Source organism: Triticum urartu, chromosome 1A (assembly GCF_056163025.1).
Source record: "Triticum urartu cultivar PI428250 chromosome 1A, HENAU_Tu73, whole genome shotgun sequence".
NCBI classification, from domain to species: domain Eukaryota; kingdom Viridiplantae; phylum Streptophyta; class Magnoliopsida; order Poales; family Poaceae; genus Triticum; species Triticum urartu.
Genome location: NC_141873.1, coordinates 502655278 through 502675208, shown reverse-complemented (window position 1 = coordinate 502675208; position 19931 = coordinate 502655278). Strand labels below are relative to the sequence as shown.

The 19931-nt window shown below is 44.0% G+C and overlaps 1 protein-coding gene across 1 annotated transcript; it reads left to right on the top strand.

The window, feature by feature from the left end:
• The first annotated feature begins 8192 nt into the window (after positions 1-8192).
• Positions 8193-9865, top strand: LOC125516118 (uncharacterized). Its single transcript, XM_087539345.1, has 4 exons — positions 8193-8321; positions 8438-8498; positions 8612-8685; positions 9734-9865. Exons 1-4 carry the CDS (start codon positions 8193-8195, stop codon positions 9863-9865), a joined length of 396 nt encoding a protein of 131 aa, XP_087395471.1.
• The last annotated feature ends 10066 nt before the right edge of the window (positions 9866-19931 follow it).

The window sequence follows — 19931 nt, the reverse complement described above, 5'->3', positions numbered from 1 at the left end:
ATTGAGCTGGAGGTGGCCTTTGGAGATGAACATGATTCTAGGGCTGAGAAATTGACTTTTGAGGTGGTCCAAATTAAAAGTCCATATCATGCTCTGTTTGGGCGGCCGGCTTATGCCAAGTTCATGGCTCGACCGTGTTATGTTTATTTGCAGCTTAAGATGCCAGGTCACAAGGGCACCATCACTGTGCATGGGAGTCGAAAGATAGCCCTGGAATGTGAAGAAGGTGATGCGGCTTATGCTGAGTCGGTTTGCGCAGCGGAGGAGTTGAAATATTATCAAGATAATGTTGACCCGGCAGATATGACCTCCCTGAAGAAGCCAACCACAGAGCATGACCCGGCAATGAAGTTTAAATCGGCTGCTGAAACCAAGCTTGTGGATTTTACTCCAGGCAATTCGTCTAAGCAGTTCAGTATCAGTGCCAACTTGGATCCTAAATAGGAAAGCGCGCTCATCGAGTTCATCCGTGAGAACCGGGACATCTTTACATGGAAACCTTCTGACATGCCGGGTGTACCAAGAGAACTCGCTGAGCACACTCTTAATATTGATCCGAAGTATAAGCCGGTCAGGCAGTTTCTTCGGCGGTTCAACGAAGAACGACGAAAAGCCATTGGCGAGGAGGTGGCCCGGCTCTTAGCGGCCGGATTTATTGTTGAAGTTTTTCACCCAGAGTGGTTGGCTAACCCGGTGCTTGTGCTTAAGAAGAATGGCACCTGGCGGATGTGTGTGGATTACACAGACTTAAATAAAGCTTGTCCGGCTGACCCGTTTGCTCTCCCCCGTATTGATCAAATCATTGATGCTATGGCGGGTTGTGAGCGTTTGAGCTTTTTGGATGCTTACTCTGGCATCATCAGATCAAGATGGTAGTGGAGGACCAGGAGAAGACGGCTTTCATCACCCCGTTTGGAGCTTTCTGCTATGTATCTATGCCATTCGGGCTCAAGAGTGCCCAGGCGACTTACCAGCGGTGTGTTCAGAACTGTCTTCACAATCAGATTGGGCGCAATGTTCATGCCTACGTCCACGACATAGTGGTGAAGTCTAGACAGAAGGAAACCTTGATATCTGATATAAAGGAAACCTTTGATAATCTCCGGGTCTACAAAATGATGCTTAACCCGGACAAATGTGTGTTTGGTGTGCTTGCAGGCAAGCTCTTGGGTTTCTTGGTCTCTAATAGGGGTATTGAAGCTAATCCGGAGAAGATCAAGGCCATTACCTCTTTGGCTAAACTGGCGGGCCGAGTGGCTGCTTTAAGCCATTTCATAAGCTGGTTAGGTGAGAAGGCCTTACCGCTGTATCAGATGATGAAGAAAAGAGACACCTTTGTTTGGAGTGATGCTGCTGATGCTGCCTTTGAAGATTTAAAGAGATAGTTATCTGAGCCGCCGGTCCTTGCGGCCCCGATTGATAGAGAGCCGTTGCTATTATACGTGGCTGCGAATTCACGAGCTGTGAGTGTTGCAATCGTGGTGGAGCGCAAGGAGGCTGGTAAGGAGCATCCGGTTCAACGACCGGTTTACTACATCAGTGAGGTGATCATTGAGTCCAAGCAAAGGTATCCACATTGGCAGAAGCTTGTTTCTAGGGTGTTCATGGCGAGCTGGAAGTTGAAGCAATACTTCCAAGGTCACCCGATCACCGTGGTGAGTTCTGCCCCCTTGGGAGACATCATCCAGAACAAAGAGTCCACAGGACGAGTCACCAAGTGGGCCATTGAGCTTGGGCCTCATGGTTTGAAGTACATGCCACGAACTGCTATTAAGTCTCAAGCCCTGGTGGACTTTATCAATGATTGGACAGAATTGCAGACACCTGAGGAGAAGCCGGATAATATGTATTGGACTATTCACTTTGATGGGTCCAGGCAGCTAGAAGGCTCGGGGGCTGGAGTCGTTTTAACTCCCCCCCCCCCCAGGTGACAAATTTTTTTATGTGCTCCGGCTTATGTTTCCTTGTACTAACAATGCGGCTGAGTATGAGGCCTTACTCCATGGTATCTGGATGGCCAAAGAGATGAATTTGAGCTGGGTACGGTGCTTGGGCGATTCAGATCTCGTGGCTCAACAGGTGTCAGGCAAGTGGGACTCCAAGGATCCCCTTATGGCGGCTTACCGTCATGAAGTTGATGCTGTGGCTGGGCACTTCAAAGGTTATCAAGTGGAGCACATTGATCGGAGGAAGAATGAGGCGGCTGATGCTTTAAGCCGGTGCTGGCTAACACCTTTCTCGATGTGTTGCATAATCCTTCTGTCAAGTTACCCACAGAGAAAGACCTAGCGGTGCCAGACCCGGAGGCGCAGCTGGTAGCGGCTCTTCACATCATCCCTGATTGGACAATGCCATATTTGGCTTACATGACCCGGGGAGAGTTACCTAAGGATGAGACCTTGGCGGGACAAATCATCCGGTGGTCCAAATCCATGACAATTGCTCATGGTGAGTTACATCATCACAGCGTCACTGGGGCGTTTCAACATTGTGTGTCTCCTACGGAGGGTCAGGACATACTTCGTGAGATCCATGAAGGGGATTGCGGCCATCATGTCGGCTCAAAATCTCCCATCGCCAAGGCTTTCCGTCACGGTTTCTATTGGCTGACGGCTCACGCTGACGCAGAGGATCTGGTCAGTAAATGTGACGGTTGTCAGAAATTCTCACGACGAGCTCATGTGCCGGCTCAAGAATTGAGGATGATTCCAATTACTTGGCCGTTCGCAGTCTGGGGGGCTTGATATGATCGGGCCTTTCAAAAGGTCTAAAGATAAAAAGACACACCTCCTGGTGGCAGTGGACAAGTTTACAAAGTGGGTTGAGGCAGAGCCGGTCAGTAAGTGTGATGCAGCCACGGCGGTTCAGTTCATGAAAAAGGGGATCTTTCATTTTGGGTTTCCACACAGCATCATCACTGATAATGGCACTAATCTCTCCAAAGGTGCCATGGAAGAGTTCTGTCAACAGGAACCTATCCGGCTTGATGTTTCTGCCGTTGCCCATCCTCAATCCAATGGTCAAGCAGAAAGAGCCAATCAGGAAATCTTGAAGGGTATAAAACCCCGGCTCTTGGTCCCCTTACAGCGGACGCCGGGTTGTTGGGTGGAGGAATTACCTTCTGTGCTATGGAGCATCAATACTACACCTAACAGATCTACGGGTTACACACCTTTCTTTATGGTGTACGGAGCAGAGGCGGTCCTGCCAAGTGACATCCGTCATGACTCGCCCCGCGTGGCGGCTTACGTTGAGGCTAACAATGAAAAATCTCGTCAAGATGCACTTGATTTGTTGGACGAAGAGCGAGACTTGGCAATAGCCCGCTCGGCGATTTACCAGCAAGACCTGCACCGCTACCACAGCCGTCGGGTTAGGTCCCGAACCTTTCAGGAAGGCGACTTAGTGCTCTGGCTCATCCAGGATCAGTCTGATATGCACAAGCTATCCCCCCTTGGGACCCTTTGTGGTCAGCAAGAACCTGAACAACGGGTCATATTACCTCATCAATGTTCGAGAGCACAAAGACTCACGTAAGTCGGAGGAGGAGACCCGCCGGCCGTGGAATATCGCTCATCTTTGGCCTTACTATACTTGAGCCACCGGCTCTCAAAATGTACATATTTTGACGATGTATATATTATAAATAAAGCAGGACCTCTGTCCTTTTCACCCTCAAAAGTTTACATGTCTTCCTTATCATGTGGTGGAAACAACCAACAGGGAGCGGATCACATCTGAATCCGTCTTAACCTTTGGTCCGGCTTATGATCATATCTGAATCTAGCCATGATCACTTGGGGGCTTCCTATTCAAACATAGGTCGTATTCGAACCAAAGAGAACATAGCTGTCGATACCCTCTTGATCGGCATACTGCCAAACCCACTTGGGGGCTTCTTGATCATATTTGAATCATAGCTTAATCCCTTTGGGTCTGACGTGGATCGTATTCGGATCAGCGTCATTAAACAACTCTCATGGTCACTTGGGGGCTTCCTGTTCAAACATAGGTCGTATTCGAACCAAAGAGAACATAGTTGTCGATACCCACTTGATCGGCATCGCCAAAGCTACTGGGGGCTATATGATCGTATCCGAATCTTAGCTTAACCCATCTGGAACGGTTCACTGATCATATTCGAATCAGAAGCCTTTGAACTTTACTTATTGTCTCATTTCACTTTGCAGTCACATTTAATTGACTATTCTGAGATTATTTTTGAAAGCATTTACGAGGTGGCCTTTATTCCACCGGTTTAATGCTGATAATATAACATTGCTAGCACAAGAACAAGTATTATGTGTGCTAGGTTAATAAGGTTTGCCTTCATTGTTCAGGTCACATAAACCGGTAAAGGTAATCCACTACAAGAAATATGTCAACTAGTGACCTTCTGTCAGTGACCCTGGAAGAAATGGTCATAGATCTATGACCATTTCAAACCAATTGGTCAAAAGCTGTTCGGGGGGCTCCAAACCCTAAACCATTGCGACCATTTTGGTCAGAAAGGTCGTAATTTCCTTACATGAAATGGTCATAAAGCAAACAACGCTAGTCTGCTGCCTTATTTCTACTTGTTAACGACCAATATAGATGGTCATAGCCTTGTAAATTGTGGTGGGTTGGTATGACTAGGCGCCACCTCATCAGTTTTGCCTATGTGTCATGTCCTTGTGGCATTTTTTGCCCCAGGTTGTGAAGCAACCTATATTTCTGTCATTCCCAAAATTCCCAAAAAAATCTCATAAATTCTTTGGGTCATATATTTGTCAAATATGTAAACACCCTTCCTTGCCTAGTTCAAAAATAATTCAGCAATATTCATTTTCCTATTCTGTTCAGAACAACACTTTGTGAAGGAAGTACCACTTTGGCATGTCCAAATAGTATCCATTTTCTACAGTGCTTTCCTATGCCCAAATAACCATCCTCCACCAAATGCCAGCTCAATCCATTCATTATTTTGAGTCCAGCTTCAACATTTGTATTTATGTCTAGTGTGGTACTTTGCAAACCAAGTACCACCTAGGCTCCTCCTTTTGAGCTGAAAATTTGTGAAGACGGTCTTCTTAGTAACTGATCATCCTCAGCCAAAACTCACGCCCATTAGCCATGTACATTTCTCGTACTACTAATCAAACACTTGGCTGCTTATTCATGTTTGAGCATCGATCAGTCTCCTCGTGAGAATCTTATGTTGTAATTTTCTTCCTAGCAGCTACCTGGGGAGTGCCCAACCCACTAGACATGCCTAGTCTGCCCAGAACACATGGCAACGCCACGGTCACGCGGTGACCACGCGGCGGGCATGCGAGTTTACGCGCTCTAGAGTTGGGGCCCTCAGCCACCGCCAAAACCTCGATGTATCGCAACCAAACCATGTATTTATGATTAAATAGGTACTTATGTAACTAGAAATGATTTTTGGAAAAAATATATAGCAAACTATGAGGCAGCTGCAGTTCAAATTTGACCCGCTTCCAACTGAATCGGCGAAAATTGTCTTTTTCACGAGAGGTGGATCAAAACTTTTTACACCCAACCATTTTGTCAATTGTGCATTAAATATGTCCTACTATTTTAGAAAATTGATTTGGTCCAATTTTGCAACAATTATTTGGGAGGTCCTTCACAAAAAACCTCCTTTTGGGCACTCGAAAAATGGAAAATGGTTTTTTCGTCCAAAGAAAATGAAAACTTCCTTAGGCAACATTGTTTGCCATTCCAATATGCACCCTTGTGCACAATATGAGGTCATTTTAACAAACTATGCCATGAATGTGGCCATGAGATTGATCATTTGGGTTGAAAGCTATGAATCTTCACGCATGATTGCTCATTTCCGAGAACACTTTTTTAAAAGAATTTCCGTATTACAAGTTTATTAGTTTTCCTGGTAACTTGGTCACATATAATGACACAATGTGAAGGTTTTCCAATTTTTTGAATTTTTTTGAATTTTTTATGCTCGTTTCAAAATGCGGTCAAAACGACGGGAATGACCGTTCCTAGCTAGTGGTTGAATCTTGGAATTTTTTTGGTGTTTCGCTGATTAAATAGATACTTTTGTACCTACAAATGATTTTTGGAGAAAATAAAGAGCAAACTACAAGGCAGCTACAGTTCAAATTTGACCCGCTTCCAACTGAATTGGCGAAAAATTGTCTTTTTAACGAGAGGTGGATCAAAACTTTTTACACCCAACCATCTGGTCAATTGTGCATTAAATATGACCTAGTATTTTAGAAAAATAATTTGGTCCAATTTTGCAACAATTTTTTGGTAGGTTCTTCACAAAAAACCTCCTTTTGGGCACTCGAAAAATGGAAAATGGTTTTTTCGTCCAAAGAAAATGAAAAATTCCTTAGGAAAGATTGTTCTTCATTCCAATATGCACCCTTGTGCACAATATGAGATTATTTGAACAAACTATGCCATCAATGTGGCCATAAGATTGATCATTTGGCTCAAAAGCCATTGATCTCCACACGTGATAGCTCGTTTCTGAGAACACTTTTTAAAAATAATTTTTCATATTACAAGTTTATTATTTTTCCTGGGAACTTGGCCACATATAATGACACAATGCGAAGGTTTCCCAATTTTTTGATGTTTTTGAATTTTTTATGCCCATTTCAAAATGCGGTCAAAACGGCGGGAATGACTGTTCCTAGCTAGTTGTTGAATCTTGGATTTTTTGGTGTTTCTCTGATTAAATAGATACTTATGTACCTAGAAATGATTTTTCGAAAAAATGAAGAGCAAACTAGAAGGCAGCTACAGTTCAAATTTGACCCACTTCCAGCGGAATCGGCGGAAATTTGTCTTTTTCACGAGAGGTGGATCAAAACTTTTTACACCCAACCATTTTGTCAATTTTGCATTAAATATGGCCTAGTATTTTAGAAAATTGATTTGGTCTAATTTTGCAGCAAATATTTGGTAGGTTCTTCACAAAAAAACCCATTTTTGTCACTCGGAAAATGGAAAATGATTTTTTCGTCCAAAGAAAATGAAAATTTCCTTAGGTAACATTGTTTGTCATTCCAATATGCACCCTTGTGCACAATATGAGATCATTTGAACAAACTATGCCATGAATGTGGGCATAAGATTGATCATTTGGCTTGAAAGTCATTGATCTCCACACAGGATAGCTCGTTTCTGAGAACACTTTTTCAAAATAATTATCGTATTACAAGTTTATTGTTTTTACTCGTAACTTTGCCACATATAATGACACAATGCGAAGGCTTTCCAAGTTTTTCATTTTTTTTGAATTTTTCATACCCGTTTCAAAATGCGGTCAAAACGACGGGCATGACCGTTCCTAGCTAGTGGTTGAATCTATGAAAACTTTTGGTCTTTCTCTTATTAAATAGATACTTTTGTACCTAAAATGATTTTTGGAAAAAATAAATAGCAAATTGTGCGATGGTGGTAGTTCAAATTTGACCCGTTTCCTGCTGAATCGGCAAAAATTTGTCAATTTGATGGGAGGTTGATGAAAAGTTTTTAACACACAATCGTTTGGTTAATTGGACATAAATATGGTCTAATATTTTTGAAAAATGAAATGGTGCCATTTTGCAGTAAATATTTGATAGATTCTTTACATTGATGAGAAAATATATAAGAGAAACTAAAGAAGAAATACAATTACATGCACTTAATTCTGATTGGTGGAGACGTTTGTGCCATGGATCGATGACATGGCACATATCCATCCATCCATCTCCTCATCCCACATCCATCCATCCATCCACCCATCAATTCCCCACCGCAAACCCCTACCTGTCTCCACCCCACCGGAAACCCCTCCTCCCTTCCCCTTCCAGATCGCCGCCGCCGCCTCCCCATCAGCTCCACCGGCGAGCCCTTCCTCACCGCATCGCCACCCCCGCGCCCATCCATGGCATCCCCCGCGCCCTTCCATCAGCATCCATGGCCTCCCCCGCGCCCTTCCTCACCGCATCGCCACCCCCAACCCCCTCCCTTCCTCTCCCCGATGCTCCCCTCGCTCCGGGCCTTCATCCTCTCCGGCCAGACCAACCGGCCGTGGCCCCTACCCTAGGTAGGGAGGGCGGATCGCTGCTGCGCGGGCGCACAGGAAGGGGCGACGGCGGGAGCGCATCCCCAAGATCTAGCCCGTCAAGCACCGTGCCGAAGTCTCTCCTTCGAGGAGATCTATGTGCGGGTGTGTGGAGGCGCACGTGAGGGAGGTGGTGGGCTTCTTCGACGCCTTCCTCGTCGAATGCTTCATCTTCTGGTTCCGCCGCTGCCGCCCCGGCCCCGACAGTCCTGCCTCCGCCCACCGGGTAAGCCAACCCTACCTCTCCCTCTCCCTCTCCCTCGCGTCCGGCTCCTCTGTTCGTTCATTCTTCGATCCCAGGCGGTGATGTTTTTATTTTTTGGTGCGTTCATGTCTGTGCAGGATCCGCTCGTGCCCAAGGACTGGACAGGGGAGGCGCTCCCGGCCTCGGACGAAGAGAAAGGTGCCCTGGGTTTCTCGGTCAAATTTGTGATTTCGCGGTATTGGTTTGGTGTGCTGTGTACCTGTGGTTGACCTCTCTGCCGCTGGTTGGATGTCTTTGTGGTGTTGTTTCAGGTTTTGCAGAGAGCACATTGTCGAACCAGCAGTTGGCAGATGGCGATGACACAGATGAGGAGCTTAGGCGAGAGGTACGCCTACCAGAGCACCGTTAAATGAATTTCTGTTACTTTTTCAATCACATGCGTGAGGAATGGCTGTGTTGTGCAGTTATTGTTACTGTCAGGTTGTAGCTCTAGGTCTATTGTGTTGTGGCTGACCTCTCTGCCGCTGGTTGGACGTCCGTGTGGTATTGTTTCAAGTATTGCAGAGAGCACAGGCTCGAATGAACAGTGTGTGTGGAATAGATTCTTGTCTGAATTCTCTTCTTGTGGGAGTATGAACTTGCTTGCAGTATCCTGCTTGCAGTATCTTGGAGTATCAACTTGGAGCATCTGGTTAGATTAGCATCTTGCAACACATTCGATTACTCCAGTACTGATAGTTTCAGTGGCATCTTGCAAAATGGAGTAGTTAGAGTAGCATCTTCGATTAACTAAATTGATGATAGCTGTTGTTAAGTTGGGACTTGCAAGCAGTAGTGCTTGCAAGCAGTAGTTCCCTCTTCGTATCTCTTCTTGCTTGCAGTAGTTTAATTTATGATTTGTCTTTGGTGGAGTATTTCTTGAACTGTGTTGTATTCCTCTGACTAAATAGTGAATCCAGTTACAACAAAGCATGCCAGTAACAATAAAGCTCCCTGTAACCTTTTGTTTCATTGGTCAAACACGATAGCAGCGATGCCAAGGGAGCTCCCCTACACACGTATGCATTCTAATGGTCACATACATGTATCTAGTTCTCCTCATAAAATATTTGCATGCATGACAAAGCTCCAACACGTACACTCTCATGCTTACTTAGATTAGAAGCATTTTGTACAAGACAAACTACTATATGCTAGACTTACTTACACTGTGTGTTGGGCACTCTACTTTAATTTTCTAGCATGTTAAATTTAACATTCTAATATATTTGTTTGAAACAATAGTCTAGCATAACATATTTACTTCATTTTTTTAAATAGATAATACAGATTGAATTATTCATATTAATCTAAAATAATAACCAAACAACTACATGACAGTGGATATAGTAGCATGCATGTGTGACTTAGTTTTTGGTGTGTTTTGCTTGCAGTTCATTGTTGTGAAGGCCGTCACGGGAAGGCGTGGGAGATTTGGCACAAGGTCGATGATCGAGTCTATGCTCTCTCCTCCATGGAATGACCTATTTTCTCTGATGATTGTTTTGAAGTGGCAGACCATGTGAACAACCTGGGCACCATCGCGGGCTCGAGCACCAAGGAGTTCACGGAGGTGCTGCAGGGCTGGGGCCGTGGCTGCGCCAACAGGTAACCAAATCGGCTTCCCTATGATTATTATTGCTGTAGCGCTAGTTTTAGTGTAAATAGGCTGTTGGACTGATGAATAAAAGTCACGAGACCCTACATCCTGATGACTATGTAGAAGCAAAATGGTTGGATTCATGTGTACTAGTAGCATCTAAATCCTGCAGACTAAATCATTAGGCACACTGTACTGCACACACTAGTTAATGTTTTGTCTTTTTGAGAACATTTTGTATCTGTTGTCTAGTTCTATCCGATGATACTCGATTAGGGCCCCATGTGTTTGAACAACTAGTCAAGTAACATGGGTCCCCACTAGTGGTACAGCATCAAGTTTGGAAGCAGGTGGAGTGAATGTCAGAAAAGTTGAATAGCTTACACATTTTCCTGAAATGGTATAGCTTAGTTTGTTTTTTAGCTACTGCAGCATTTCTTGAAATGATTTTTATTCTAAGCATTTTTGTCATACTCAATAAGCTAGTTCCTGAATCAGATTTGTTAATGAAATGTTTCTTTAGCATGCTATAGTTAATTAGTTGGCAAGTGTGATGTCCATTCGCCTTATTCCGTTGCCTGATTCCAAACGCCTCCTCTGTTTTTTGCAGGTCTGGCAGCACCGCCGCGTCGATGACGAAGGTGGTGACCGCGGCGGCGAGCGGCGCGAGTTGGTGGCTGCGGGACTGGACGTCACGGCTCATATATGTGCTTCTGACTAATCCAGCTTCTTTTGGTCTAGCTGGGCATTACTTTGAGTTCATATATGTGCTTGTCACTCCATAGGTTATAGTGATTCCCTCTGTTTCCTTATATGTTCTTGTAGTTTGGTTGCTTTCCTATTCATGCATGTTTGTACAGCTATATATAGTTTTGCTGTGAATCTGTCGTGCATGTATTGAAATGCAGGAAATGTTGAATACATGTTCACTCTCAGTTGGGATATTGAATTGTACATAGTTATGTGATTCATGTCTGCTTCTTATCTTATTAAGTGATTATCTTTATGTCCTTGCTACCAGTAGGATGGTCAATAGCTTGTTTTGTAGTTCTCTACTTTATGCAAATAGCTTCCTGTACATGTTTCTACTATCTGTGTGATGCTGAACAATATGCTCTTAATCTGTTGCTATATTCTCACCAAATGCACAATTTATTTTCTTAGACCTACTGTTAAACAAAGTCTTAACTTGTATCATTTTTTCTTAAAAATAAGCATAGAATTCCTGATTCTTATGTTATATGATCAGCTTACTCCTGCTTCAACAACTGTACTAATTCCTGACTATTGTATCTAAGGAGTAAAATAGTTTACTTGAGTGATATCCACTAGTTCACTATCTTAGAGCACCTTTTTAGCATTGTGGGCTGCTAATAGTATTTTAGACTTATCATATCCTCTCTGGCGCGATGGCAGGAGCACATGATAGACTACTAAATGGACAAGTATCTGCAACGTTCAGCGTCAAAGATGATGCTTACCAGATGTTCTACAACAGCCCCATCCATATCATTGGTATGAAGTTAGGTATCTACTCGTCCTAAAATTGATAACCTGAAGCTTGATGCATGTATAATGTGACACACACAGCAGGATATCTGAATAATTTTGACATGTTTGCTCTGTTATCTAGCAGTAGGTTGATACTTGTCATTTGCCCTTTCCAAATATATCTCAGTTTTGTTGTTATGAGAATGTTATATGCATGGTTTCTTATTAGATCTCAAATTCTATAGCTATGTTTCATTGTTAGGAGAATGTTATATGCACGGCTACACTTGATTATGTTCCCTAACTTTTCTGATTTATAACTTGGAGATTTTGGCCTTCATTGTCAAAAGTTTGTGTACAAGGAACTCCAGGAGTAGAATCCTAAAGAGAACTCGCACCCAACAATGTGTTTTAGCTCTCTGGAGCTGGACATGTTAATATTTAGCTGTATCCTATATTTCAATACCTGATTTGTACTGCCATGATTGTAAACTAGTGCCATTATTTGGCTGTTGTTTGAAAATTTATGTGTTATTGGCTCTGTTTGAATCAAGTTATTGGTTGTTGCACAAATAGAGAACTGGCGTGTGGCACCTAAACAACACACCTGGTCCCATTTCACTAGTGGAAAGAAACAAAAGAAAACTGACAAGTGGGACCTAATTGGATGAGCAAAAGAAAACAAAAGAAAACACACCTGGTCCAAAATGGATTGTAAAAAGGCCCAAATAAGAAATGGAAGCAAAAAGGCCGAAGGCCTAGAAAATAAAAAGGCTGCAATGTTGGGCTTGGCCCATGAAGCCGATCAAAAATTGATAGAAAAAATACATTGAAAAGGCCGAATTGTTGGGCTAGGCCCATGTATAAAACCGAATTGGACCGGGCTAAATCTTGTGCCACATGAGATTGCCACGTCGGATGCCTACGTGGCCTGGGGAGGCTGCTAGTGACCAAAACAAAACAATAGGCATATTTTGGTCGTAAACGTCTACAACCTTCTCACAGAGAAGGTCGTTAATTTCAGTTTACGACTGCCAGCTTTTGACCTTCTGTTTTTGGTCACAAAAAGGTCGCAGATGAAAAACAATGACCTTTCAGTGACCAATAGTCAAGGTCACAAGTTGACATATTTCTTGTAGTGATCAAAGGATCACACGTATGCTGTTATGATTATATCTAACAGGTGTAATTGTAAGCCAGCCTTTACGTGATTTTTTGGTTCATATTTCGGGTTATAAATACTTTATGTGACCCCCGTTGCGATAAGACGCCAAGGGAATTGTGTTTGCTTTATATGCAGGACAATACAGGCACAACTTCTGTTAACAGAAAGGGAATAGAAGATCAATATAAGCCGGAAGCATATAATTGTGGTGGCTTAAGAAAGTGTTGAGCGCCATAAACATGCGCGAAGGCATGGCAAAAATCAAGTAATTTTCTACCCTATTACAAGACTCCCCGAGTCTGAATAATGCAGCATTGTTTTTTCACAAAGACATAAAAACATATGACGCCTAACGGTTCACTGCTGGGGTTGACCTGAAGATTCCGGGTTATCCTTCTCCGCCTCTCCGTCGGCTGCCCGGTCCTGGAAGGTGGACGATGCCCAGTCAATGCCACTCAAAGCTTCAAACTCAGCTTCGTCATCTATTAAATCATCTAGGTCGACTTCAGGGGCAAAGTATGCTTACGGATTGGAGGGATAAGGCTGACTTCATCATAGAGAGGTGTTGGGAGTCTTCGATTCTCGTTATCATAACCCGGCTGATACTTGGTAAGGTTAGTATCATTCCCAATGAGAGTGGCCACAGGGCGTATATCCTTCACGCAGGCGGTGAAATCCTTGTCATTAAACAAGGTGCCATCCTCCTTCAAACTTGGATACCCAAGAGCAATGTCAGCCGGGTCTAGCTCTGGAAGCCACGCCTTGGCCCGGCTCAATGCGGCTATAGCTCCGGCTCTTGTAGATGCTCGTCTTAACTCTTGGATTCGCTGAGGTAGCACAGCAAGCCGCTTTAGCACATCTTGCAGGAGATAGGGAACATCATTTGATAAAGCCACAAAGGCTAGAGCACGTTGTGACCCGGTGTAGAGCTGTTCCACCAGAGTATGAACCGCCTTCAGCTTGATCAACGTGTTCTGCTTGAGATTTGTGCTCCTAGCGCCTGCGTTATTAAGCATAAGGTGAGCCAGAGGAAACAACTGAAATAGTCATAAAAAGGAGGTCTGCAGTGTTTAAGGTTTGTATAAGTCACTTACCAAAGATTGTTGAGACCATTCGAGATATCTGGCGCTTTAAGCCGGACAGTTTGGCCGTTGCTTTTGCAAGCGATGCCTCCTCTATCTTGGCCCGGGTCACCAGTGAGGCCTTTTCATCAGCCCAGGTTTTCTTCTCCGCCTCAAAGCTCTTCTTCAACTTCTCTTGTTCAGAGACGCTGAATTCAAACTTGGAGTTGGCTTTTTGGATTTCAAGTTCTTGAGCTGCCAGGCGATTCTCCAGGTCAGCAATCTCTGACTCAAATTGACATATGGTGGCCTGCATTGATGCCGGGATATAGTCAGAGTCATTATAAGATAACATTAAGTCCCAAGCACTTTGCAAGCAAAGGTACTTGACACTTGGGGGCTAATGTATACTGAAGAACTCTAAATTACTACGCCGGCTCATGAAAATTAAGTCCCAAGCACTTTACAAGCAAAGATACTTGGCACTTGGGGGCTAATGTGCATCGCAAGTTCAAAGTATCATGCTACAACCGGGTTAAATATCTTCTTTTTATTCCGGACAAGCAGTGCTAGGCAGTTTTCTAAGTCTACAGCATATTTACTTATAAGCAATAGACTTGGGGGCTGGTACAGTAAGTATGGTTAAGGAAAAGTAGCATAAGTCATACCTCAGATTTTTGCTGTATCTGCTTCACCATGTCAATTTCCAGGTCACTACTGCTATGTACTTGATTGATATAGCCAGAGACAATTTCTCCAATACTCAAATGAGTATAGTCAGCGACGTCCAGCTTGGCTTTTCGGCGTTCCAAATATTCCTCTTTGGTGGAGCATTTAGCCAGCACAGTGGGTCTTCCCGGCTCAATAAATTGAGTTTTGGTGATCTCAACTTTCGGGTCATCTGCTTTAGCTGGGCTAGGAGCCTTCGAGTTATCAGAATCGTTGAGAACTTGCTCAGCAGGCGGGTCAGAGGTAGTTACTGGAATGTCTTGAGATGGTTCAAGCGGCGGCTTGGGAGCAGAGACATCAGGAGCAGCCATACCGAGCTCCGGTTCATTCACGACCGGCTCTTGGGACGGCTTATTCTTCTTCACCCTCTTACTGGGCTTCACTTGAACTCTGTGGGCAAATCAGAGGAATTAATACAAGAATACAAGTAAGATAAGCATAAGGTAAGCAGATTGTCATTACCCTGGTGCGGTCTTGAAGGCCGGCATGTTGGACTGCATAGACTCGCCTGAGGAAGGTGAGGTATCCTGATAGTTTGAGTCAGAGGAATTGAGAGGCTGACAAATGAATCCCGCCAAAGGAAAAAGAAGGCGTAAATCGGAGATAACCTCAGCCCGGCGCTTCCTGGTCACATCAGGTAAGCCGGGGGAGAGTTCCGCGCCTTTGTTGGTCCGGGTCTGCCTCCGGCTCTCATAAATCTGTCGCTTCAAAAGAAATTGAGGATCTTGGTAAGCTAAAGGATGTGAAAATCTTACTTTCTGGGTCACTCTTCGGATTTTCTGCTGCGGCAAAGGCTCAGAGTCGGAGGAGATTATAGTTACCTCTTCCTCAACGGCTTGGCTGTTTCCCGTATCCTCCTGAAAGGAATTGATGTCAATAAGATGATGATAAAAGAGTCAGGGAGGTTAGGAGTTACCTCTTCTTCATCATCGTCGGTGTCGTCCAATTTAAACATATCGGAAGCGCTTCATTTCTTATTCCTTGAAGTGCCTGTCTTGGTGGCTTTCCTCTCGGCTTTTTTGGCCGCTCTGGCTTGTTTGGCAGCCTCATGATCATATTTGACCTTCCAGAAGCTATCATTGTCCTGTGAAAAATGGTAAAAGATTATGACTAAAAGCAAGGTATAACACAATAAGGGTAATTATTGAGGATAATGACTCACTGCAGGGGCCGAGTTCTTCTTTCAGAAAGGAAGTAAGCCAAAGGCATTACTAACCACCGTGCCCTCTTTCAACAAAGACTGGGTCATAGCCTCCACCATGTCATCTGGTAAGTCATTAGGACTGTGACGCAGCGGGTCATCCTTCTCACCCGAGTAAGTACACATTAAACCGGGGCGGCGGCTTAACGGAATCACCCGCCAGGAGATCCAGACCCGGACCAAATCAATGCCATCTAAGCCGTTCCCCAAGAGAGCTTTGATTTTCTTGATGGTGGGAGCGAGTGGAAGACGTTCAATAGCAGTCAATTTGTCCAATAGTGGGTGGTTGGATTCAAGGCGCAGGGCGCGGAAGCCGGGCAGTGGGTTCTCACCAGCCGGAGAAGTGTCCTGGGAATAAAACCACGTTTGGTTCCAATCCTTTGGGTGGCTTGGCAGTTCAGCATAAGGGAAAAGGCAGTCTCTCCACCGCTGAATTGAGATGCCGCCAAGTTCCAGACTGGGCCCGTTGGCGCGTTCGTTTTGCCGGTTCAGGTAGAATAGCTCTCTGAACAAAAGTAGGTTGGGCTCTTCTCCAAGGTACACTTCGCAGAAGACTTGGAAGTTGCAAATATTTGACACGGAGTTGGGCCCAATGTCTTGAGGTCTGAGATCAAAGAAGTGAAAAACATCCCTGAAGAATTTTGAACCGAGTGGAGCAAAACCCCGGCTCATATGATCAGTAAACATGATCACCTCCCCCTCCTTGGGTTGAGATTTCTCCTCTCACGGATTAGGAGCACGATAAGACATGACCTCCTTCTTAGGCAGATGGCCGGACTTCACGAACTCAGCCAAAGTGCTCTCTGTAACAGTAGATTTGACCCAGTTGCAGGTCACGGGAGCTTTGGGAGCCTTGGGTGCCATTGTGTAAATTGAAGCCTATGACAAAATAAGAGTTTCCGGTTCAACTTTAACCCGGACGAAAAGATTTTAAGTCTATTCAAGATGGCAGCTTAAGAAGGGGCCTAATGACATATGGGTAACTATGCAGTGATATTTAAGCCGCTACAGGTATCAAGGGTAGTTAAATTTTCTTAAGTCGCCAGAAGCAAGCAAGGTTGAAAAATCAGTGTGATTTACTTAAACCGGCCACATGGACGGTCGTGGTTAAACAAATTCGACAAAGGCAGCTTTTGGCTAAGTGTGGAATAAACAGGTTTCACAACTTGCGGCTATTATTTTGGATCAAACGGTTGTTCTGAAAAGAAAAATTTCTAGACCTAGGACTGGTGCAGATGAAATTCATAGGCTCGAATGGAGCCCCTGTGCAACGGAAAGGGATCTATTTGCATTTGGAAACGGCTGCGAAACAGCCACCGCAATGATTCTACACTATCTGAAGATCAAAAGGGGGTATTGGAGGTGAAAGCTATTAAGGGTTTGGCTCAGGCGGTGACGAACATCGAGGAACTCGAAGAAGCCTTAATGCAGATCTAAAACAGGGGAAGAAGGGAACTCACAAATGCAGACTGGCTGCGGAGGTCCGCCGTTGTTTTTTCTGGTCGGGCTCAGGTTGATGCAGCGGCCAGAGTCGGCGAAGACGAGCAGCTCGGCGGCGGCGGCGGCGGAGCTCGAGTAGCAGAGAGATAGCGAGAGGAAGAGGATGACCGAAAGGGGGGAGAATGGAAGACCTAGGTCATGCCTATTTATAAGGGAAAGCCGACTGAGACAGCGCGAGAAACAAGGAAATCGAACATCATTATCCACCGGCCCCGACGCCTCGATTTTCGGAATGGTCAGTAAAGGCAAAGATCCGTTGGAGGATATGACGGAGTAAAAAAATGAATTTAATTGAAGATGACGTCACGACAGGTTGACGCGGATCCAGAACATGACGTCATGGCGGGTTAAAACCGTTGCACAGACAGAAGAATGAAAGCTCATTTCTTAAGGTATTTTAAGATTGACATGAACTACTCCAAATCAATCTGGGGCCTAATGTTGGGGATATAACTATTTGTGTAAGCCGCCCATGAGGGGCCGGGTTACGCAAAGATACGTTCATCAGAAGAAGCCCAAGACCAAGCATGAGGATGGCAATTTAGTAAAGGGTCTAAAGCCCACAGGCGACTTAAGGCCCGTAGTGGTAAACCGCCGTAAGGGCATAACTTGTATCATAAGGTAGAATTAACTAGTCACCGAGCCGAACACTGTTTATGAGCCGGCCGGGACTCTGTAAGCCGCAGGGCGTCAACTCGAGTATATAAGGGGACGACCCGCTGGCGGCTTAGGGCAAGAAACAACTCATCGAGAGCCGGGCATAGTGTATCTCGCTCCCTGGTCATCGAAACCTCAGCAATACCAACCCAACTAGATGTAGGCCTTACCTTCACCGTAAGGGGCCGAACTAGTATAACTCTCTCGTGTCCTTTGTCCCGATTAACCCCTTTAAGCTTCCTAGTTGCGATGGCTCCACGACTAAGTCCTTGCAAGAGGACATCTGCCGTGATAATTCCACGACAACAACTTTGGTTTCTCACCAAACCACAGTTCATAAGGCGCCGTCTCAAAGGATTTTGATGGTGCCCTATTTAACGTGAATCACTACTAGGAAAATGCCTACTAATGGCGCACTGGTTTTGCCTACTAATGGCGCATCACCGGTGCGCCATTAGTAGCACGCCACTAGTAATTTTTACTAATTGGTGCGCCATTAGTATCTAGTATACTGATGGCGCACCAGCTAGTGCGCCATTAGTATGTAACAACATGCGCCATTAGTGTGCCTCCCGGGGGGCCATAGGTAAGCATGGCTTTGTCATACTAATGGCGCATTCACTGTTGATGCGCCATTAGTATCCTTTGGCATACTAATGGCGCACCTGGTGGTGATGCGCCATTAGTATGAATATTTGGTTTTTTTCCTTTTCTGATTTTTGCGCAGGTTATAAAATATATTATTAGATAGAATATAAAATATATTATTAGACAGAATATAGACAGCAACATCAGATTCATCGAATACAATAGAAGATTAGTCTCTGAATACAATTCATCATGTTAGTCTCTGAATTCAAAAGACCAAACAAAGATAAAACATTACAAGTCTCAAGACCGCGAGTATCGAGTTTGTCGGAAGTAATACTAATCCTAACAAGTCCTACTAATCATCATCATACAACTTCTACTCGTTATTCATAACAAGTCATAGGATCATCATCTTGATAGTCTTTGAACCAACCCTACTTAATTGTTCATCAGCACATGATCATCAGTATTAGGCAGGACCTAAATACCCTATTTAAGCCAAAATAGCATAAACCAATATAGACCCTGACTCTCCATTATGGAGAATGGAGAACATCCTGTCTCCAATTCTTGCGCTTCTCTTCCTTTTGCTTCCAAGAAGCTCCTTACGACTGTCCATACATTTTTTTCCATCATTTGATTTTCATGTCTCCACTTCTTTTAGAAATCTGGTATGGACAGTTGAGATTCATAGGATGACCTGGCTGTATGTTCAAAACATTAACACTACCTTTCAGATACATCATATGAGGCACACAATTCTCTGGGATTATCTGTTGAAAAACATAGTAATAACTTCATAGTTAGCAATGATGTACTAGTTTTAGAAGTATGCAAAAGATGCACGGATGTCGTAATAGTAAAAATCTTACCAGGGTATCTCCATGGTAGTTACCGTAGTTGAACACATGCACTAGTGGCACGTATTTACCATAATGTTGAGGGGTTTGTTTGTGGATAATGTAATTTTCAATGTCAGTACAAAATCCGACCAGATGATTTTTCTCCTTGTAAGTTGTTAATTCGGAGCCATCGGTGTGGGTTTTGTCTACCATCTCCCGCACATTCTTTGAACAATAAAAATAAGCTGTCAATGGAAATAAGCTGTCAACTATTTTGAAATAAACAATATAAATTAGCTAATAACTATGTTTGAGAAACTCACATAGCGGTAGAACTGGAGGCGTATCAACAAGGACCCAAATGTCCATATTGTCTTGGTTGATGTCAGGATTACCAAGATCCATGGTGATAAGCATACCCTCATCAAAACCATACATCTTGCAAAATGCTTCCCAATGTTTGCAACCAAAATGGGTTACGCTCTCAGAATTATATAGATTTACTTCAAAGTCCACATCGTGATGAGTCCTTAGGTGAATTTTCTTTGTTTCAGAAATTTCATGGTCTTCAAAATCCATCCTCTCCAAGACATAGCGTCTTGCATGGCATGGGATAAGCTATACTCAAATTGTAAAAGATGAAAGTTACACGTTGAAATAGTTGAAGTCATGCTTAATTATGAAAATAACACTTGTCGTCGTTGTGTACCGTTTCAACTTTGAAGGTCTCCTCGAGCTTAATGCTGAAGCGCCGA